This window comes from Colletotrichum fioriniae, assembly GCF_027942845.1.
Source record: "Colletotrichum fioriniae strain IMI 355084 chromosome Unknown scaffold_10, whole genome shotgun sequence".
Lineage (NCBI taxonomy): Eukaryota > Fungi > Ascomycota > Sordariomycetes > Glomerellales > Glomerellaceae > Colletotrichum > Colletotrichum fioriniae.
Window position 1 is genome coordinate 846879 of NW_027076846.1, and position 20676 is coordinate 867554.

General features: G+C 51.1%; 8 protein-coding genes across 8 annotated transcripts; all 8 read right to left on the reverse strand.

Moving 5' to 3' along the window:
• Positions 1 to 152: 152 nt before the first annotated feature.
• Positions 153 to 1249, reverse strand: N0V96_008287 (uncharacterized protein; the record flags this gene model as incomplete). The annotated part of the gene is made up of 2 exons (XM_053192748.2): positions 153 to 851; positions 959 to 1249. The coding sequence occupies 2 exons, from the start codon at positions 1247 to 1249 to the stop codon at positions 153 to 155; spliced, it is 990 nt and encodes a 329-aa protein (XP_053049688.2).
• Positions 1250 to 2023: 774 nt separating this feature from the next.
• On the reverse strand, positions 2024 to 3003 carry N0V96_008288 (uncharacterized protein; the record flags this gene model as incomplete). Its single annotated transcript, XM_065758279.1, has 2 exons — positions 2024 to 2395; positions 2941 to 3003. 2 exons carry the CDS (start codon positions 3001 to 3003, stop codon positions 2024 to 2026), a joined length of 435 nt encoding a protein of 144 aa, XP_065613034.1.
• A 4418-nt stretch (positions 3004 to 7421) lies between these two features.
• On the reverse strand, positions 7422 to 8936 carry N0V96_008289 (uncharacterized protein; the record flags this gene model as incomplete). The annotated part of the gene is made up of 1 exon (XM_053192746.1): positions 7422 to 8936. One exon carries the CDS (start codon positions 8934 to 8936, stop codon positions 7422 to 7424), a length of 1515 nt encoding a protein of 504 aa, XP_053049686.1.
• Positions 8937 to 10709: 1773 nt separating this feature from the next.
• N0V96_008290 (uncharacterized protein) lies at positions 10710 to 11666 on the reverse strand (the record flags this gene model as incomplete). Its single annotated transcript, XM_053192745.1, has 2 exons — positions 10710 to 11435; positions 11553 to 11666. The coding sequence occupies 2 exons, from the start codon at positions 11664 to 11666 to the stop codon at positions 10710 to 10712; spliced, it is 840 nt and encodes a 279-aa protein (XP_053049685.1).
• A 663-nt stretch (positions 11667 to 12329) lies between these two features.
• Positions 12330 to 13687, reverse strand: N0V96_008291 (uncharacterized protein; the record flags this gene model as incomplete). Its single annotated transcript, XM_053192744.1, has 2 exons — positions 12330 to 13451; positions 13535 to 13687. 2 exons carry the CDS (start codon positions 13685 to 13687, stop codon positions 12330 to 12332), a joined length of 1275 nt encoding a protein of 424 aa, XP_053049684.1.
• A 473-nt stretch (positions 13688 to 14160) lies between these two features.
• On the reverse strand, positions 14161 to 15009 carry N0V96_008292 (uncharacterized protein; the record flags this gene model as incomplete). The annotated part of the gene is made up of 2 exons (XM_065758280.1): positions 14161 to 14355; positions 14410 to 15009. The coding sequence occupies 2 exons, from the start codon at positions 15007 to 15009 to the stop codon at positions 14161 to 14163; spliced, it is 795 nt and encodes a 264-aa protein (XP_065613035.1).
• A 924-nt stretch (positions 15010 to 15933) lies between these two features.
• On the reverse strand, positions 15934 to 17504 carry N0V96_008293 (uncharacterized protein; the record flags this gene model as incomplete). Its single annotated transcript, XM_065758281.1, has 3 exons — positions 15934 to 16785; positions 16858 to 17379; positions 17439 to 17504. The coding sequence occupies 3 exons, from the start codon at positions 17502 to 17504 to the stop codon at positions 15934 to 15936; spliced, it is 1440 nt and encodes a 479-aa protein (XP_065613036.1).
• A 1113-nt stretch (positions 17505 to 18617) lies between these two features.
• N0V96_008294 (uncharacterized protein) lies at positions 18618 to 20433 on the reverse strand (the record flags this gene model as incomplete). Its single annotated transcript, XM_065758282.1, has 4 exons — positions 18618 to 19338; positions 19399 to 19862; positions 19919 to 20244; positions 20310 to 20433. The coding sequence occupies 4 exons, from the start codon at positions 20431 to 20433 to the stop codon at positions 18618 to 18620; spliced, it is 1635 nt and encodes a 544-aa protein (XP_065613037.1).
• Positions 20434 to 20676: the final 243 nt, after the last annotated feature.

Genomic DNA, 20676 nt, shown 5'->3' on the forward strand with positions numbered 1-20676 from the left:
GCGCCTACATCCGCTGTCAGAGATCGTCAACGACTACATGCACTGCGAACAGGTCTCGGAGCACCGACAGCTGGGAGATTCAGGTCAAGAACGATGGCGTGACAAATTAATAATGTTACACGTTCCTCTATCGACATAAACAAACACCCGAATCAATAGTAAGCAGTGGTCTTTCTGCCCTCCCGAAGTCGGGAAGGCAACCAAGTTGCCTCGGTCTTTGGCTTGGAGCCTTGATCTTGGCTTCCCTCTCCAGTCTCACCAGATCCAAGTCCCTTGGCCTTCTTCTGAGGGCCTCCTTCAGTATCGTCGTCCTCGTCGCTGAGAATCCGCTTCCGTCCGGTCTCCTCGAGGCGGGCACTCATCTGCTCCTTCATGGCAGCCATCTCAGCTTTCATCTCCTCGTGGCCGTGCTGTAAAGCCTGTATCTCATCACGGGCGATCTTGTCACAATGCTCCATCCGACCCAGCTGAATGTCTCCGGTATGCTCATCCGTACTCCCTGCCTGGCGAGAAAGAGCAGCAGCAAGCTTGCTCTTGAGCTCAGCAATCTCGGCGCCTTGGCCCTCAGCCACCTGTCTCATGGTATCAATATCCTGCTGCATAGTATTGATAGTCTCCTGAAGCTTCTTGATATCTCTCTGCATCAAGCTGCCCTGCTCAACCGCGAGGTTGAAGTGCTTCTCGATAACCGCGGCTCTCTCCTTGATCTCTTTGTGCTTGTTCTCCGACATGGAATGGTTTTCATCGGTCGTCTTCCAGATGAGATGGATCGATCTCTCGTTGAGATGTTGGCGTCTGATCATCTGTTCCCCGTGATGAACAGTAAAGTGATGAAGTCGCTTCTTCTGGCTCTGAGAGTGGGATCGGTCAGTGGCTATTCGCCATGAGAACTACAAGGAACGGAGACTGATAGAGGTTTCAAGAGTACCGATTCAACAGAAGCACCTGAGGTACTCACCTTCTTGTTTCTGCCCGTCTTCTTCTGTAGCTCTGGCTCAGGACGGTACTCGCGATCGTGTGGCACTGCTTTTTCGATTCTCTGATTAGGTGCAGCAACCTTGTCGCTTTGGGGCGACTGGTATCCTTCCGTCGACCCCATGGGCTTTCCGTTCGGGTCAGTTCCCATGTTGGAAAAGACGTTGTTCTCAGTCTCGTGCCATTTCGCGCGGGCTTCGCGGGCTTTCTTCGCATTGTAGTACTGGCGCTGATGCTTGCCGGGGCGGCTCTTCTTCTTTTTCTCTGATGCCATGGAGAGCTTGCGGACGGTGAGAGGCAGTCGTGTATTGAGAAAGGAAGCGAGTGGCAGGAAAGTGTTGAGAAACGGAGGGAATTGTGTGCGTGGGATGACAAGCTGTGGATAGAGAACAAAACCCAGGTGGTGGGTAAGGAGCAAGTGTGAGGAAGATACCCAGGGGATGAAAGTTTTCAACTCGAGCTTGATTGTGACAAAACTGAAAAGTTGATAGATGGTCTAGCGCATGCGTGCTGTAGCCTGTAGTGGGCGGTGAGGGTGGAAGCGAGAGTGTGTAAAAAGCTGGGAGGGAAACCGCGACTGGCTCAAGATGCTCTTTCCTCTTTCACCTTTGCCTCACCTTCTTTCCCCATACCATCGAAAGCTTGACCGCCTTCGTGTTCTCAATGGGTGAAATAGACATCAGCAGCCCCGGATCATCAGAGGAGGCAATAGTGCATACAATCAAACAATATGCGAAGCATCACTTGTCATGCACAGAACCACAAGTATAGAGAATAAGTTGATAGGGCAAAGGGCGAGTTCAAGTGTATTCTCTGGTCGTGATGGAATGTGATGACCTCTCGAGTGTCTGGGGAAATGCTATGTATGCTAAGCTGGGCTGTTTCTGATTGTTGCGATCCTGGCCTTGCAGGGGCGCGGACAGTGAACCAAAATCCTCCAAACTCCTTAGAAATCCTTTGAGCTCTCCATGGCCTGGCAGACCTTGGCAAGGAGGCTCTCCAAGTTGGCGACCTTGCCATTGAGGTCGCCCATCTGACCCTCCAAAGTCTACATGCGACACTCCACAGCCGTAACCTTGTTCATGACCTCGGCCTGCTGGCCACCAATCTCTTGCATCTGCTTCTTGCTGTCGCGGTAGTCCTCGGAGAGGAACTGGTACTGCTCAGTCGCAATGGCGAGCTCGGGTCCAACGTGGTTCGCGTACTTGAGCATGTTCTTTGAAGCCAGAGTCATCTTGTCCGCCTCCTTGACCGCCTTCTCCGTCAGGGCGATAACAGCTCCCTGCTGCTCAGCGAAGGCCTGGATATAGGTCGGATCGGCACCGGAACGCTGAAGAACTCCGACAACGCCTTGAGTGAGACGAGTGGCGTTCTCTTTGGCGTCAATGTTGCTGTGAGTGAGCTCGGAATTGTTCTGTGTCTACATTCAAGTCAGCGAGGGAAACCTTGCTGAGTAAGTCCGCACCCGATATGCCTCGAAATTTGCAGCTTGTCCGCATCCCCAGAGCGGTGTGGTTCCCTTTCGTAGAGTCCTGCACTTCTGACTTACTCGGGACAAAAGTCCGTCTGTGCAGGGAAATATGACCACTGGCACCCTCTGGACCGGTTGCCGGCCAATCCAGACCATGAGCCCACATCGAGCAGTCAACACCATGAGAAGATGCTGCGCTGAGAGGTAGCTCCGGGGTGAAGCTACGAGGCTTGAAAATGGGGTCATCGCAAAGCGCAACCAACCGTTCCTCGCTCCCGAGGCAGGGGAGCGAGTATGAGAAGGACTAAACAGAAACCTCACCTCGACGCGTCGGGGGCATACTGCATTGCCTGGAAGCAGCGAAAGATCTGCTTCCAAGACACCCCTTCGCGCGTCGGTGTAGCACAGGCCTGTAAATTTTTCCACGCTTTGCGAAAGACCAACGCAGACTCAAAGCAAAAAGGCAGTCGAGTGTGAATGAAAAATGGACTTACGAGCTCAGTATTGGCAGAGGCCTCGGATGCCTTGACGCGGATAGTAAGATTGTTGCCGTCCATGTTAGGATTGGATGATCGGCTGTGGAAGAGGAAAATTGCGATTGATTGAGGTATTGATGAAGAAGGTGAGATGGTTGAAGAAGAGAAGAAGAATCGCGAGTGAGAAGGGGGGATTAAATACCTTTCGGAAGAGAGGGTTGGTGATCGGGATCAGTAGGGCGGTAGGGTACGTACCTGACGGATTATTTAAATCTGCTAGCTGATTGAGAGATAATTACCGAAATGAGGCAGGAGGAGAAGCTGAAAGGCGTGATGCCTGAGTTGGTATATTCACTAAGGTATTAGGTAGTTCAGATGAGAAGAGTGATCGCGGTGAGTGGCAGGAAAGGAGGACATCATTGGCTCTGGGCTGAAGAAAATACAATTTAGAGACTCAGTGAATTTTCTTGAGCAAGTACGTATCAAATCAGGTGACTTTATCACAGAATTACAGAAATTAAGGCAAGTCACAATCTGAAGAGACGAGTGTGGCTGGTGGGTAGGAGCAGGTGAAGTTGAATTTCGACCGGGAAGGGCCGACCGATGCCCACACGGGACGGCGGCGGTGGAGCTACAACAACCGCGACTTTTCACATTAAGGTACGGGCATCACATCTAGTAGTATTCGCTTTTTAACCACATATCATGGGTCTTTCTAGACTTTATGTTAGGAGATCTGCCAAAAGAGACCTTTTTCATAGAGAAGAGTCATTACGAAGTTCGTGATGTGCGAGGGAGATGCCGCTTCGGTGGATCAGGTGGTCGAAGTAATGAAAACCTTACGGCAGAGTATTCATGATGGTACTTATGGTGTTACTGGTTCCAACCGGAACAATAGAGTATATTTCAGGCTCGGGATATTGCATAATTGTCAACTATCTACTTTGAGTCTCAGAACAGACACAAGACCAAAATAACCCCCCAACCCCCCCGGATCCTGAAGCACACGTCTGCATACTGATTCCAAAGTTCGAAAGCAGCTTGACGACTGGCGTCGATGAAGCTGATTCCATCCGCTTGCAAAGAATTGACCATCTTATGCTTCAGAAAGAGGACCAAAAGAACAACCACCTGCATTTTGAGAATCATGGCGGGGCTTGCTGGCCAGGTGAAAGGGTTCAAGCTTCTTGTTGACCTCCGCCCACAACTGCGCATTCACTGCAAGTTGTTTCTTTTTCTCTTCCTCAAATTCCTTGGCCTGGTCTCGAACCATCTGTAGAAGGTGACCAAGACCATAAAACATGAACGCTGGTGCGTGCGTGTGGAAGCAAGGAACTAAAGAGGAATTGATGCCCGTGCCGGTAAGCTGACAGTCGTGGCAATTCCGAGTTGCATTATACATGCGCATCAAGGCTTTGACCGCCTCCACCATCTGCATATTCACGTCCATGCTCGTAAGGGCGTTTTCAGCGGATTCGTTTTTGAACTCCCTAATCTGATAATATCCGTCAAAAACAGGAAGTGCTGCACCCATTAAATTGAAAAAGTCGAACTTCAAGCATTAGCTTAGGAACCTGGATGCATTCCAGTTTGAAGTAGGGTACTCACAGGCTCTTTGTTGGTTTCGGCACCAGTACCTTCTGGGACTTCAAGTCGGGTGAACTGAAATGGCTACCGAGTCATCAGTAAGGTAATTGCGTGGACGCTTATGAGACACTTGGGACGTAGGTGATGCACATACAATATTTCCGGGGTGTGGAAACCTGCTTCCCGACATTATAGTGATTCTCGGACGAGGCGCGTAATCTTCAAATTGAGTTACGTCCTGGACTACTGAGAGTCAAAGGAGGAAGGCAAGGGTAGAATTGGTCAGTCCAAAACCCCAATTGCGAACATACTAGCAGATATTGAGACGGAGGAAGTCTTCGACTTGTGAAGCAGCGAGTGGCAGATGGCCTCAGAAGCTTTAGTTGTGTGTCGATGCCGCAAGAGGTTCCAAGCGTTAGCGGGTTGATTTCTCTGAGTGTTTGACGATCGAGGAGCGGATGCAGTGTCTCTGGACCCAAAAGACAGACAGATTGTGGTAGACTTATAGCATCTGATGAGCCTACCTGGACAGCATGACGATGTATGCAATCGCCTACTCATCCTAGCCGTGAACAGAGAGCTATGGAACCGGCACCCGGGGTGGTGTCCCCCTGAACACGGTCAAGAGCAGCAACAAGGAGAAAGTTCGTGACTCCATGTCAAGAGCCAGGGTTCGATGAAAATTTGGGTGTCTTCCCCTCCTGAACAGTAATTGAGGTAATTGATGGTCAAAGGTTGCTGATAGCGGGCATGTATCAGGGAAATTCTTGGCATCGCTTGATTACCTGCGATGAAATTAAGCGGCGGCGCGGACTCTTGTGGGTTATTTGCTTCTCACCCTGTTTGTTGGCGCCATCTTGGTTGGTCCAGATGCTGGCTTTCTTTTAGGTGTTGTTTGGTTTTCTTGTGACTCTTGCGTATCTAAGATAGCTAAGCGCCGGTCAATGGGTAAAGTAGAGATAAGAATAAAGACACCTTTGAAATTTGGGTAAACCGTAAGGAGCAAGCCTCCTGATGGCGACCCAAGCGCAAGGGTAGTCAGGTAAGGAAAATCAAAGACAGTTCGATACTTACTTAGCTGAGCTTGAAACATGCCGAGTAGGAGCAGCAATGGCGTGATTGAAACCTCGCCAGAGAGGAACGGCCGGTAGTCACCCGGGTCAACGTAGTTGTGGTCCTGCCGGGTCCGGGACTGTGGTCCGGGGACCCTAGATGTACATCACGATAAGGTACCGAGGTACAGTAGACATGTATTGTGGAGTTGCAACTAGGTAAGATGCCAGCAGTCAAGGAAGCATACAATTCCGATTGCGGGAAATAATACTTCTCGCGTATATTTATTGCATGATACTAGTCGAATCAGCCTTTAAAACTCCCCGCAGGGTATGTTGTATTACCGCGGATCCTGAGGTAACTCATGACTTCAACCCTCTACTTGAAAAGTACTTGTGCCCCAAAGCAGAGAGGTCGATGACTTCTGCTCAAATCACCTGCACCGCCTTACTTTGGCGTATCGCTCCAAGTTATTTACTCTGTCGCGCAGCACGATTATCAGCTCACGCAACTGCTTAACCTCGCTGTCCAAACTCCCAATTGCCTTTGTCTGGTCCTCGTTGAGCTTGTAACACATCAGGTACATGTCGACCAAGGTTTCACAGGCAAAAGACGAGCTGGAAGCAGCTGCGACGCAATGGATCCCCTGGAACACCTTCTCCTTTTGCTCCTCCGTGGTGAGTTGATCGGCAACCCGCTCAGCTACTCCGGGGCTCAGGCTGTTCTGCACCTTATGCGAAGTGTTCAAGTTGGCACCAACTGAGACGAGTTTCTCAGTCTTTCCAGGTTCGTCAGGTCAGCTAAGCCATGGTAGAAGTGGATGTATGTGACAACTCACTCTCTCGCTGTCGGTGAGATTCCACTTGATATACATAATGGGAGCTTGAAGATGATTGGTGATCCGAAGAGTGAAGTTCGTAAGTACTTGACGAACCTGAGACGAAGGCTAGAGGTAAGTCGTATTCTTTCCATAATGGTTTAGCAACTCACCAGCAAGGGTCAGAGGAAAAGGCTTTGCAAGTTTCCTTAATCACAGGCAGATGACTCTGAATGCTGTATCGAAGCTATGATATGGATGGGCCCAGAAGCAAAAGCGGGCGGGTTGGCTCTTCCGAGTATTGACGAGTCGATGAACACAAAAAGAAAAAGTCCTGATCACTGGCAACAGAGGCCTATTTGTAGCTATCGGAGATTACCCTCATCTTTCTTGGATTTCTAAAGAATCCTCTTGGCTCGAATCGAGAGAGCCATTGCGACGGATCAAGATTATCACACAGCTCAAGTAACAAGGAGCTCGGTCAACGAAACCAGCCTTCAGTACAGGCTGGCGATGGTCTAGGGAGAAGCTTTCGCTTTGTCTTTTTCCATGACCTCATTGTTTTGAATGTCGAGTCAAGGGGTTAGCTGCTCCCTCTCGAGCATTTCTTTCCCTTGCCTGGCTTTGTCGAGCCTTAAAGGGGGGGTTAATAAGATTAACGAAAGCCTGTCAGGTAAGCGAGGCAAGTGGTTTGTCCGACACATTAAAGAACTCTGAGAATATCTGGAAGCTGCCGGGAGACTTGCCGGCAATTCAATAGCCTTGGATCCCTCTCCTGCTCGTTTTCTTACTGCACCTCCATCTTTGGTGTCTGTGTCACAGTCAAATTCTTTTGGTCTTAGCATCAAACGCACAGAATAGCCTCGTTTTGTACAAAATCAAAACACAAATGTCTCTATAAATATCTATATCTATATCTATAAATCCTCATGACCGCTTCAAGTACCCATTTTTATCCCTGCTTTACTCATTATAACATAAAAGGCTGCTTGTACCAGCACAAGTCGACAAACAGTTTTACAACTCCCAGTGGTGATTCGCTTTAATCAACATACTTGGGAATGGTGGCCATCACGCCATCCTTGGCAATGAGCTCCATGGCCTTGGTGACCTCATCAATGAAACGCTGGTCGCCGCGCAAGTCGTCACCGAAGAGGATCTTGACGCTGAGCAGCTGGCGCGGGTCGTTGCCGCCGGCCTTTGCCAGGGCCTGGAGCTCCTCGCGCATCGGGTCGTCCACGGTGAAGGTCTTGCCCTCGTCGTCGACGCCGTTGATGTAGCGGAACCAGGCGCCGGCGACGAAGCACAGGCGGCGGAAGGGGCCCGTGGTCCAGATCTGCTCGGCGATGGAGGGCATGATGAACTGCGGGATCTTGCCGGACGCGCCGAGGGCGACGCGGGGGATCTGGTCCATGATGGTGGGGTTGGAGAAGCGCTCCATGAGGGTGTTGCAGTACTCGTCAATGTCGACGCCGGGGATCTCGGGGAGCAGGGGCTTGACCTCCTCCTGCATCATCTGCCAGACGAACTTGCGGTAAACGGGGTGCTCCATGACCTCGTGGACGTACTTGAAGCCGGCGAGCTGGCCGGGGTAGGCCATGGCGGAGTGCGAGGCGTTGAGGAGGCGGAGCTTGTGCTTCTCGAACTGCTCGACCTCGTGGACGCCCTCGACGATCTGTACGCCGACCTTCTCAAAGGGCGGGCGGCCGTCGCAGAACTTGTCCTCGACGACCCACTGCATAAAGGGCTCGGTGACGACGGGCCAGCCGTCCTCGATACCAAAGACCTCTGCGAGCGACTTGATGTCGTTCTGGGAGGTGCTTGGGGTAATGCGGTCAACCATGGCGTTGGGGAAGCCGCCCTTTTCGGCGATCCACGCGGCGATCTCTGGGTTCTTGAGGCGTGCGAAGGACTCAAGCATGGAGCGGGTGATGGAGCCGTTCTTCTGCATGTTGTCGCAGGAGAGGACGGTGAAGGGCTTCTGGCCGTTGGCGTGGCGCCTGACGAGCGCGGCGTAGAGGAAGCCAAAGATGCTGATGGGCTGGTCCTCGTTGGCCAGGTCGTGCTGGATGTCGGGGTGCTCCGATTGCAGCTGGTGAGTGTTCTCGTTGTAGTAGTAGCCGCTCTCGGTGATGGTCAGGGACACGATCTTGGTGTCCGGGTGAGCCATCTTGGCAATGACGGCCTCGCGGTCGTCGGGCGCGAAGAGGAACGAGTTGATGCTGCCGATGACGCTGGCGTTGCTGCCCTTTGCGGAGCGCTCGATGAGTGTGTAGAGATGGTCCTGGGCGCTCAGAACGTCGCGCATGGCGGCGTCGTTGGGCCGGAGGCCGACGCCGCAAATGGCCCAGTCGCGCTCATCGTGCTTCTGGAGGAGGCGGTCGATATAGACGGCGAGATGAGCTCTGTGGAAGCCACCGACTCCGACGTGGACGATGCCCTCCTTGACGACGCTGCGGTCGTAGGTGGGGACCTTTACAGTCTGCTTGCCTTCCTGCGAGGAGATTGAGGACAGGTTGTTGCTGGTGAGCTTGAGGCTCTCCGTGCTGTGAGGCATCTTAGGATTAAAAGTAGATAATTGGTACAGGCGAGTAATTCAGGAGGCGATCGATGAGATGGTGAGAGCGAATTATGAGAGAAAGGGGGGGGAGTGAGCTTGAGGTTGAAAGTTGAAGTGATTAAGAACACACCGCTGTCTCCTGAGTCCTGACCGCAAGTTTTTAATGAGAGAGCGACAGACAGTCTGATTTTTGATAAACTGGGCCCGGTGACGTTTCTGGACTGGTCCGGCCTGATAAACCGGGATTAGAGGTGGAGCTACCAAAGCACACCTTGCCACTATCACTGACCTCAACATTTTGGGCAACCTGGAGAAACGAGACATCTGTGGCTTGAATGCTCAGAAGTCTATGGAAACCAATCAAAAGGCACGGGGTGGTGGAATTGAGTCGAAACATTCCAACCTCAGCCTTGGTTAAAGCTGTCTTCCTAGGCTGAAAAGCAACTCCAAGAGGCAAACATCAACGCATAACGGAAGGAAATCCGCCATCTCTCAAAGACTCACCTACCTAAATTTAGCACACAAGCTCTAGTCCTCCAAAACCCTTGTTATACCCGAGCTATTGGCAGCTTGGCCCTGCAATTCAGGGTCCCTCTCGTATTGTCACCAACGCAACAGAGCTCGTGGCTGGAATTCCAATTTTAACTTGCCTCATGTGACCGTTTATTGAGAGACATTGGCAGTTCTAGAGCTTCTCCAACTCATCTTGGGGCAATTGCCTTTCTCCGCCTGCACGCCAGGGTAACGATGTTGGGGAAGCTTGTGGAGAAAACCCCCTTATTCATCGGGCCCCGGCTGGGCACCACTGGGCCGAAAAGCTGGAGCACGCCCCTGAGAAAAAAACAAAAAATCTACGGATCCAAGGTGGCGGTGCTTTATGATCCCGACACCGGTGCCGCGAGTCATGGGTGTTCGCGGATGAACTGGACTTTCTACGAACACCTACGTGTTGCGGCCATGTGATGAGCATCCTCAAAAGCTCATAATCCCATTCGAAACATCATTATTTCCAGTCTTGTCAACTGGGAATGCCTGTATCATTAGTCATCAGGCCCCGGATTCTTCTCACCCCTCATTTATACCACTGTCTCTGATGACTGGCGCGGTCTGAAAAGGTCAAACATGAAGTGTTGCAGCAGAGTTGAGAACTATGCTTTCTCAACATTCGACATGGCACGTGAGCTATTCTAATAGAGTCCTGCAAAGCCCCACGCCTCGGATTATGCTCTGCCCGCAGACGGGTGGAATGAGTGAGATGTGGTCTGTGGGTGGCTCTTGTGTAACATTTGCCCTAAGTTACCTCTAGCACTGATGATCATGATGAGAAGTCCTCCATGGGAAGACTACCTGCCAAACAGCGACAACGCACAAAGCCAAGTGGCTTTCCAATTCCGAACGTGCCTTCCGATTTCCTCTTTGGACCATCCAGATCTCCTCTTGGGAGATCATTCAAAACTTCAGGCCAAAGAACAAGTAGGCCAACAAAGCCAATGCAGTTGCCCAACCCATCGTCGCGATGACAAGATGTGGACGGTAGGAGAGAGTCTCCAAAAGGTGTAGGTGGTAGCGGATGATGCTGACCGAGGCTACAATGAAGCCCATTGCCCTGGCTACGAACTTGATAATCTCGATGCGCAGCTCGCGAGGGTTGAGGACAGTGATGTTGATGTCGCTCGAATCGCTCTGTGTAAGCAAAGCTCTCGACTGCGCTTGGCGTTGATGCTCTTGCACCTCTCGATGACCTAGTAGCTCCTGATTGACCTGGCTCAGCTAGTCCTCCTCGTCAGTAAGGAACTCCTCGCCACTGACCTCGTTATTGAGTTGTTGCGTACGATCCCTGATGCTATTGAACCGCTCGATCAGTTCGTTGTAATGCAGCTCCATTGCCAACGAGGCCTTTACGTCGTCAAGAAGAATTTCTTCATGTGAAAGGCCAAGGGGCTGGAATCGAGTGAAAAAGCCCCCAGCGTAAGTCAGTCGGCGCAGCGGAAAGATCTCGCCGATGGTCTTAATGGCGTTTCGGCGCTCTTGAGTGATGATGACAGGATTCTCCGCAATTCTGGCCCTCATTCTGGTAATGATGCGGGCGCACTTGATCACGATAGGGTTTCGCCCAGAATCTGCAGGAGCAATTGCTTCGAGGATACGAGGATCGAGGACGACGTCGGCGAAACTATCCGCAGAGATGTCGGAAGCAGCCTCATCGATGTCAGAATCATCAAAGACAGCGTTGTTGAGGCCATTCTCAGAATCTTCCGAATCAGACTCTGTAAGGACAGGAGAGCCGAGGAAGGGGTTGATGGGGTTAGACGCAGCGGCATTGTCGGTTACGTAGTTTGAGTGATTGAGAGGAAGAGGAGGCAGGTTTCTCAGCTGCTCGGGAGTGGCGTAAAGGGTCGTAGCCCACTGCGCAGAAGTCTCGCTTTCAGAGCCATCATCGGAGTCATCATCGTGTTGGTCAGGAAGATCAGCTTCATAGAGACGCCGTCCTTGCATCTGTGAGAGTGAAGTGAGTAGAAATGGTCTTTTTCTCTTTTTCCTTGAGCAGACTTCACACTGTTCCTCTCGGGATGCAGCGAGGTAATACAAAGATGAGTGTAAGGAAGAGCATACCTGACGGACTCTGCGTCTACGTCTTGCGGCGCTGCGGCTGCTGCGGAAAGGCACCTGAGGGCCTTCACGATCAGAGGCAGAATCCAAGCCAGAGTCTGAAGTAAAGTCAGACATGGCTTCGATTCGGCCTGAATGTGACTTTGGGTGATTCTTTGTGATTCCCAACTACCAAAGAATGAGAGAAATATAGAAAATGGCCCTCTGCTTTGTGGTATGGGAGTAAGAAAAGCGTGTTGAGATCGGGTGGGTGGGTTGAGGGAAGAAGGTGAAAGGTGAAAAGTGAGAGATGGGCAAAGACCGATCGGCCTAGGTGCAGGTGCGGAAGGGACACGCCTACCTCTGTATCTTTTTGTTTATGTTTGACCCCCCAGTCGTTCCAATCCTGTCTGCGACGGAACACTCACAATCCTCTTCCGGCACTTATTCAAGATGACCAAAATTGGGTGAAGCCAAGGTGGATGTAGCCAGCGCTGTCCCTACACCTTAAGTAATTCATTGCGCACTCAAAAGAAAGAGATTCACCTTCTCACACCAAAGGTCACATTCCATTTTAATTGATAGATGAGAACACTGATACAACTGATTGCAGGATGACTTATGAAAGCTACTGGATCAAGAGCTGCCAAGCATTCCTTGCGATTCCTGAGCCTAGAGTCCACCCCGTTGTCTCCCAGGCTGTTCGCCCAGACTCCGTCATTCTCCTCATCCACATCCCACTACCCTGATAACTTGAAGTGACTTTGAGGGCAGCTTTGATGGAACCCTTTGGAGTACTGACTAACCACCCTCGGCAGATTTCTTCTGCTCCTGAGCCTGCATCTGTCTGGCTTTGGCTCGTTTGGACTCTGTCAGTGCCTCCTCCATTTTCTGCACCACATTCCACCCTTCCTGGCAATCTTTGATCCCGCGTTCAACACGAGCCTGTGATCTCTTCATGCACTCGATCTCGAAGATAGAGAAAAATTCTCCATTCGTTGTCTGGCTGACTTGTGCCTTCTTCTTGCCCTTGTCGGACTCGGAGCAACCATCGACCTTGTTGTTGTTCTGCGTCTTCGTTGAGCCTGTGGCACTCTCGGGCTGTGTCTTCTTAGCTTCTTCCCGATTATCCGCAGCACCATCTCTCTTGTTGGTCTTTGCAATCTTTTTCTTGCTCTTGGGGATTGCGTGCTGTTTGATATTGTCTCTTGTGTTATTCTTGGCAGTCTCGGAATGGTTGTCAATCTTCTCCTTTGCCTTTTCCTTATTGCTCCCAGAGATTCCCGACTCTCTGATGATCGCTCCAGCATTGCTCATAATAGACTCAGAATCTCTCTCAGCCTTCTTCTTTGCCATGGCCGTTGTGATTGGGGGGACTGCCGGCTGGTCAATGTTGACCCCTGGTTTGTTCCCGGCAATCTCACTGGCCTTGCCAGCCTTCTTCTTCTTTGACTCCTTCTTCTTCTTGCTCTTGGAAACCACCAGATGGTTGGGGTTGGCCCCAGCATTACTCTCGGCGGACCCTGAAGTTTTGCTGATCTTGTCTTCCGTCTGATTCTGCTCGTTCTTCTCCTCTGAACCCTTGAAGGCCATGGAATCTCGATTCTCGGCGTTCTCGTTGTCATTCTTCACGTTGGCCGGCTTTCTAGTCTTTGTCCTTTTCTTCTTTTCCTTCACGTTCTGGCCGTTCTTTGTGTTTCTGATGGCCCCAGCGTCATACTTGGTACGCAGCTCCGTCACCATAAGTATACTCTCGAGCAACTTTTGCTGTTGAAGAAGCATAACCACCAGGTAAACAATTGACTTGCTCAGCCTAGGTGGAACTCTCATGACGAGGTCGAGGAGATTGGTGGGATCTTGATCGTACTCAGACATGAGTTCTTTGAGCATCTTGATATTCTCCAGTAGGGCTGGGTCATTGTACTATCACAGTCATTTAGATCAGTCAGTGGCTTATCGTTGAGACGGCACTGGCAAATGATAAACAGACTGCTGAGGATACTCACCTCTATGGCGTAGTAGCTGGTGTCGGGAGGTATGTGAGGACCCCAAGCCCTCGCGATCTCGACAAATGATGGATATTTGTTGCCAGGAGCGTTGGGGGACAACTCCTTATTCAATGGCTCCTTCAGAGGTGCGGGATCCGGTTGACCGCTCATGATGGGCGAGCTTTCCGCCAGAAAATGGCCGGGTAACGTGATCTTCCAATATCGCTCTCGAGATCCAAGACCACTAAGTACGTGTATGGTTTGGTGATGCAATCAGAATTCCCCAGAAGTGTTCGGGGTGGTAATGAAATAAAGGGTCAAGAAGCTGAGTTGGTGTAGAAGAAAAGGTGAGGCAGGCTCTGAAGGCTGTGAAGACGCGAGCAATTGTGATGGGTCCTAAGGCAGAACAACAAACCACCAGGTGAGTTTTCAAAACGATATGGGATCGCAGCAAACGGCAAGAGCGACCGGTCTGCCGGGGATGGGATGACCGGAAAAATAAAGGCATGCAATTCCAAGGTGATATCTTTGCTGAATGCAACATAAATGCTTTTCGATCTTAGATAAATGATTTTCATTGCAACTCGTCCATCATGACGTATCTTGAACCAATGAACCTTTCCTAGATAACCCCACTCTCACTGTCACTCTTCATCCAATTCAGGGTAGTGACGGTAAATACCCTGGGAGTATTTTTGTCTACGATCGCTTGCAAGGTATTCTTTGATCTTGGGCCGCTCCTTGACGGCATCATAGAGCGCAAAGAGACCCTTGTAGTCGCCAGTGCCCTCGATCCGCTTCAGTGCATTGGGGAACGCGTATTTCAGACCATCGACACACTGCTAGAGTTACCATCTACAGGACCATAGCGCTTATGAAAAGGGATATCTTACCTGAAAGAGTACCAAGTCAGCGTATGTCAGAGACCCACCATAGAGCCAAGGACCTTCGCCGCTGGCCTTGCTCTTGAGCACCCGCTCAAAGTACCCAAAGAACTTGGGCAACCGATTGGCAATGTAGTCCTTTGCCTTGAGTTTACTCTCCTCCTTCTGGTCCTCGTAATACAGCCCCGTTGCGATGGGGTGGTGCGTGTCGTGTGCCTCGTTGCTAAGTCCGTCCAGCGCAGTCAGCGCGAGGCCGTTGATGATGTAGATGCCGTCATCATCTTCTGAGATCTTGGGTGCGAGGCCTAGGCGCGGTCCTAGGTAGAGCAAAATGTTGGGCGTCTGGCTAATGAGGAGGTCTCCGTGCTTGAGGATGGGGGGCGCCAAGGGAGGCGGGTTGTGCTCATCGCCCAGGTTCTTGTCATCGATCTGGGCCAGGACAGTCTTGACGCCGTCTTCGATCTGTGCGGTATCGGTGTACTCGGCACCGGCCTCCTCGAGGAGAAGACGGACGTGTTCGCCACGGCCTGGAAGGCCTGGCCAGTAGATGAGTTCGTAGGAGACGTCCTTGGAGGACTTTTGACGCTTTGCGCTTGGGGTTTCGGCCATTGCTTCGGTGTATGGGGTGTCGATGAGACGGAATGAGCTGAGGGAAAGTCAATTGAGGCTTTGAGGAGGGCATAAACATATGATATGGATGTGGCGGTGAGGAGGTGTGTGTGAGTTGAAGGTTACATATGAAGTCTGAACGACGGGCGGCTCAGCATGAAGTCATAGGGCGTGGTCGAACCATTCCGCCGCAAGGGGCCGCGGCGGGGTAGCGGGGTCCTTGCAGCCGATGGCGGGGCACGGCGCCCTTGATCCCCGCTCCGTATCACCCGCGGATTGCTGCAGCTCAGCTGTGTCTTCCTCATCCACGGGATAACTAGGCTGAGAGTTTGCCTATCAGAGAAGATTAGGTGCGAGTTCAGTTTCTTACGATGTCTGGGCAGAGTAAATTTCAATTCGTTCCAGTCAGTTGACTTCATTTTGATGGGAAGAGTATCTGACTTCGCGGCCCGTACCCCAGATCCACGACACGACGTGACATGGTAGAGTTTACTCCTGCATCCGAATTCCGCGCCGGACCAAACACCTTGGCTTCCGAGAAGAACACTACATGTGTGTCAGCTCAGCTTGAATCTAGCACTGAAGTCTCCATACGGTCAGTCATCGTCCCACGTAAGCAGGCTGAAATATGCAGCCTGTCGGGCCTAATCTGCTTCCGCGAGAGGTCCCGAAGCCGGTTGGGTCAGCTTGTGCCCCTCCTTCACCCTTTCACGGACCTGACTTGGTTCCACACTGGTTGGCGAAAACGAGGCTCACAGTACCACTTGAATTGTTCAAAGGATCCATGATATTCTCCATGCTCTTTTCTATGCTAGCGATACGATGTACAACTATCCATTGAGCTTTATTAAGCATCGATGACCGCTGGGGACCATTAGGAAATGCAGCGCTGGCTCCATATCCTTGTCGCACATCCCTTCGATATCAGACACAATTGCTTTCGGGAAAGCTTTGAAAAATCTGGCAGTGATGAGCCGGAGCTCTATGCGAGCCAAATGCCTTCCTAAGCAAGCTGATCCTCGCTGTCAGCAAACGTTGTCTCAACGGCAAGAGGTGCCGTTGTTCGGAATAGTGCTTACTTCGGGCGCCACCGCCAAACGGCATGGTGCAATCCTTCATCTCCTGCGTGGTATTCTCCCACCTCTCGGGATAGAATCGATAGGGGTCGGGGAACGCATGTTCGTCCCGGTGAAGACTGTACGCCTGCGTCGTAACGGTGAATCCTTCGGGAATAAAATGCCCCGAGAGCTCCGCGCCGCCAGGAGGCACTAGCCTCGGGAGCCCACACGGTAGGGCCGTGTAAAGCCGTAGCGTCTCGTTGACGATCCAGTTCACATATGTGAGCTCTTTTAATTGATCATAGGTATAGTTGTCCGGGAGTGCGTCCAGCTCCTTCATGAGCTTGGCCTTAATCTCGGGAATCTTGCACACCGCCCAGACGAGGTAGATCATCGAGTTGGCGGTCGTGTCGCTGCCACCGACGATGAAGACCTGCGCGTTGTCGCGGATCTCGATCGGGTTCCAGGTCTCTTCCTCGCCAGCATTGTAGAGCTTGGAAAAGACTGTCGGGTGAGGGTCTGAGCCGGTCTCTTCGACGCGCTTGGCGTGACGGTCTAGGGCGCCTTGGGCGTAGTCAAAGGTGCGGTATTGGATCGCGGTGGCCTCTTTGAAGACTGGGATCGGGAGGTAGAGGGAGATTTGGGCGATTGTGGGGAACATCGACCTTAGTCCGCCAACGAAACCAAGGCTGACGAAGTCATTGACAGATCGGTTTTTCTACTCAGAACCATGAGTGTTAGTAGAGACCCGAATGTTTCGTCAAGATCTCGAAAGGAGGAGGCCACATACTTTGCCGCTTTCCAAGTTGCCAAAGGACTCGCCAAAGGCTAGATCACCGATAACATCAAACGAGAGGAACATGAACCATTTGGCGATGTCGGCTGCACCTCGAATCTTGTTCTCATCACGAATACGCTCAATGGCTAAGCGAACTTTACTGTCGATGCGAGGGAGGAACGTCTTCAAGCCCGTCTCTGACATGGGGTTTGACAGCAGGCGCTTGTACTTGCGATGGATCTCTGGACGTATCTCGTTAAATACGCTAGAGGAATCCGTGATCAGGAGTGAGTAGAATGGCGACTTGAAGAATCCAGTTTTGACACTATGAATTCGCTGACATGTTTGTGGATCAGAGATGTCGACCTCGAATGGACTGTACCGCACCACCGGCCCATACTTGGCGTGTAAATCGTGGATCCAATCAGGGTGGTGTGCGGTGATGACCTTGAAGGTCGATGGCAGTGTTGTGAACCTGGTATACCATGGCCCAGGAATATTCGACAACGGGTTTGTGAGCCCGGCATAAATGTACTGTCAAGCTATCTGTCAGTCGCAAGAAAAGTCAGAAGCCCTGAGAATTGAAAACATACCGCGGCTAGGGCAACGCATACGAGCGCACCGCCGAGGTAAAGAGGATTCGTCTTCAAGATATCCATATTGCTGAAAATGACAAGAGTACTTGAACAACACGAACTACTCACGGGTTTGCGTGAACACAATACACATCAGCTTTATACGACCAGCCATCAGAAGTTTGCTGACTCTGCCAACGATCGTCGGAATCCCCCAACTCGACCGGCCAGCGATATTGGTCAGCCGTAGCTGATCGTATACGGTGTTTGAAACCATACTGACGCGCGATGCGTGTTCTACGGTTGCTTTGGGAAGCTGTCCTAGCCAGTCAGGTTCGTCTACAAGGAGAAGCTGGGGCCACGGGGGAACAGCTGGAGTCGTCCGGTCTACAAAGTTTGGAGCTCAGACATGGAGTCCGTCGGCACCCGTTCAGGATGCGATGGGTTTGTATAATCAAAAGCATCATCGCGATGATAGCTTGAAGGAGTAGGTAGTTCAAGAGTTGGGACAATTACAGTATCCTGTGAGATCCTCCTTATGCCATGGCAGAAGTGGAGAAAGCCAAAGTCCGTCACATCGGGTCTCGGACGATGGATGTTGAAGCAGAGTCGGGTTTCCAGTTTGGTCCGTGTCGCGACATCCCGAGCAAGCCGCAGAGCCGCGAAAAGTAAACGGTTGATCTGTAGTTGCTTAGTTCCGATCATTCCATCTTCTGTGTTCAAGTTACTTTTGAAAAAAGCGTGTATTGCGTCACTGTTGGACTTGGGAGGTGAGAAAATAGGGTGTAGATTTTGGAGAGACGCCCGGTGCTCAGTGCTTTTAGACTCAGAGATCCCCAAAGTATCCCACCTTGCCCCCGAAGCACAGACTTCCCTTGTCATTGTTTCTGACAAGGCAGAAATCTCGGGTAATATTCCCGAACAGAGTCATCGCCCAAAAAGGCTTTCCTTCACAACAAAGGCCGAGCCCTTTTCCAAGTTGGATCTTCCGCGGATTTTGATTATGTATTACTCAGCCTAAGAGAAACCTTCATCTTTCGAATCGGAAAGAGTATCTGTGTCCTGGATTTATCTGTGTTAAGGCTCAAAGGTAAAATTGGGTAGACAGGAAATCGTAGGCGTCGTTACTCGGCTCCGCCTCGAGATGTTGAGAAATCAGGCTGTCGCTCGTAGATTTACAGGATATGCAACCAAGACTTAAGCCACGTGGATAACGGCACCATTCTCTCCCTCCTTTCCTCTCTCCCCTTTCTCGTTGGCATCTGTTACCGCCGGACTAGGTACGAGATCTTCGGCCTTCGGATACGCAATCTTGTACACGGTGTACCAAGGCCGGTTGAATAGGTTCTCCATGGACTCTAGAGACCTTCCAGAAGTTTCCGGCATGGCAAGATAAACGTAAACAAGCGAAACAGAACAGATGCTCGCGAAGAATATGAACGCACCATAACGTTCGGTGGCGGCCAGAAGAGATGGCATAGCTCGCGAGCAGCCAAAGTAAAAGGCCCAATGAAAAGCCATGACAACAGATACGCACAGTGATCTAATTCTGATGGGGAAAACTTCCGCGCTGACGAGGTATGGGATGGAAAACCATCCTATGGACCATGCGATGGCATGCAAGTAAATGGCCGCGACGGCAGCTTCGCTTGCTCGCCTCGCTGTCGGGTCTGCCGAAATGTTTTCGGGGTCACGTCCATTAGTGACTTTGAGATAGATACCGACGAAGAGAAGCGTGGTGATTTGAAGGCAGATTCCAGTCAGAAGGGAACGCCTTCTGCCGATGACATCGATAACGAAGACCGAGAAAATCAAGACTGATATAAACTTGACAATGGCATAGACTCCGGTAGCAAGTAGACGACCCTCTTCGCCCTGGATACCTAGATATCCAAATATGGTCGGACTATACTGCGTGCTGGAATTTGATGGGGCATAGGTTAGAGGGGCATCCTTGCCGGAGGGTCGCTGGACTTACATGGCATTCGCTCCGCTCCATTGGGAAAACAAATGCGCTAGAAACATCAATATAAATCGCCGTCTGTTTGGGAGATCGGTCCACGTCTCTTTGGCGAGATCAACAACTGAAGCGCCTGACACAATTTCCAATTTGTGTTCCAACTGGGCTTGCATCGCACGAAACTCGTCATCAACGTACGGATGATCGGCTGGAAGAAGTCGAAAGTCGCAAAGAACTTTGAGGGCTTCTGAGGGTTTCCCACGAGACAGCAGAAAACGGGGAGATTCTGGCGTGAAAAGTGTTCCCAAGCCCCAGATGATCGCCGGCGCAACCTGAAGTGCAGTTGGTAATTGCCACTGGATTTGGTTCCCTGCGTAATGTTTTGTGACGCCATAATTAAAGAAGAAGCCAAATACAACGTCGAGTTGTTGACAACATGTGTACTGCAAAGTCAAAAGACCACGGATCGATCGCGGCGCAATCTATAATGCGAGTCAGTTCATGTGGTCATCGTTCTTCATGAAGTTGTCGTCCTTGCCTCGGAGATATAAACTGGAGGCAGTACAGTTGTCGCGCCAATCCCCATACCAGAGACGATTCTGGAGATATAGAGTCCCGCCATACTACCAGAAGAGAAGGTTTGACCGAGAATACCGGCAACATAAATCAATGTAAAGATCTGCATCGTTCGCGTGCGGCCCAACTTGTCAGTAAGGTTTACACAGGCCAAACAACCAAAGACAGCTCCAGCCGTTGCGATAGCCACGATCCAGCCTTTAGTATTTGAGTACTCGCTCTCAGATTGGCCATCGATTCCAAATCTGGTTTTAAAGACCGCCATCGTGACTAAAGATGCAATATTGCCTGTGAAAAGAAAGCCATTAGCTAGCATTCTTTTAGAATAAATATGGACAAAGTGTGCAATTTACCCTCGTCGAATCCTTTCGCCACTCCTGAGAAGCTCCATATCCAGGTGCATATGAACAGATAGCGATTGAAAATCTCTTTGGGACTGTCCCGTATGGCGGCAGTTGTGGCCTTGATGAGAGACATTGTGAGCTCGTAGTAGAATTTCACCCCCGCGAGGATTGATAGCTAATGGCCTGTCAGTTTGGAAATGCTGGCAAGGACGGTCATGATAGGAATAATATTTACTCTTGCCCACGGCATGCTCCCTTCGTCTACCCCGGACCCCGTAAGCTGCTAGACCCCAGAGTTCGGGGAGGTCGCGCGGACAGCAGTGGAGCACTAACGTAACAGTTCGAGATACGACTCGGACACGCGCCGAAAGCTAGG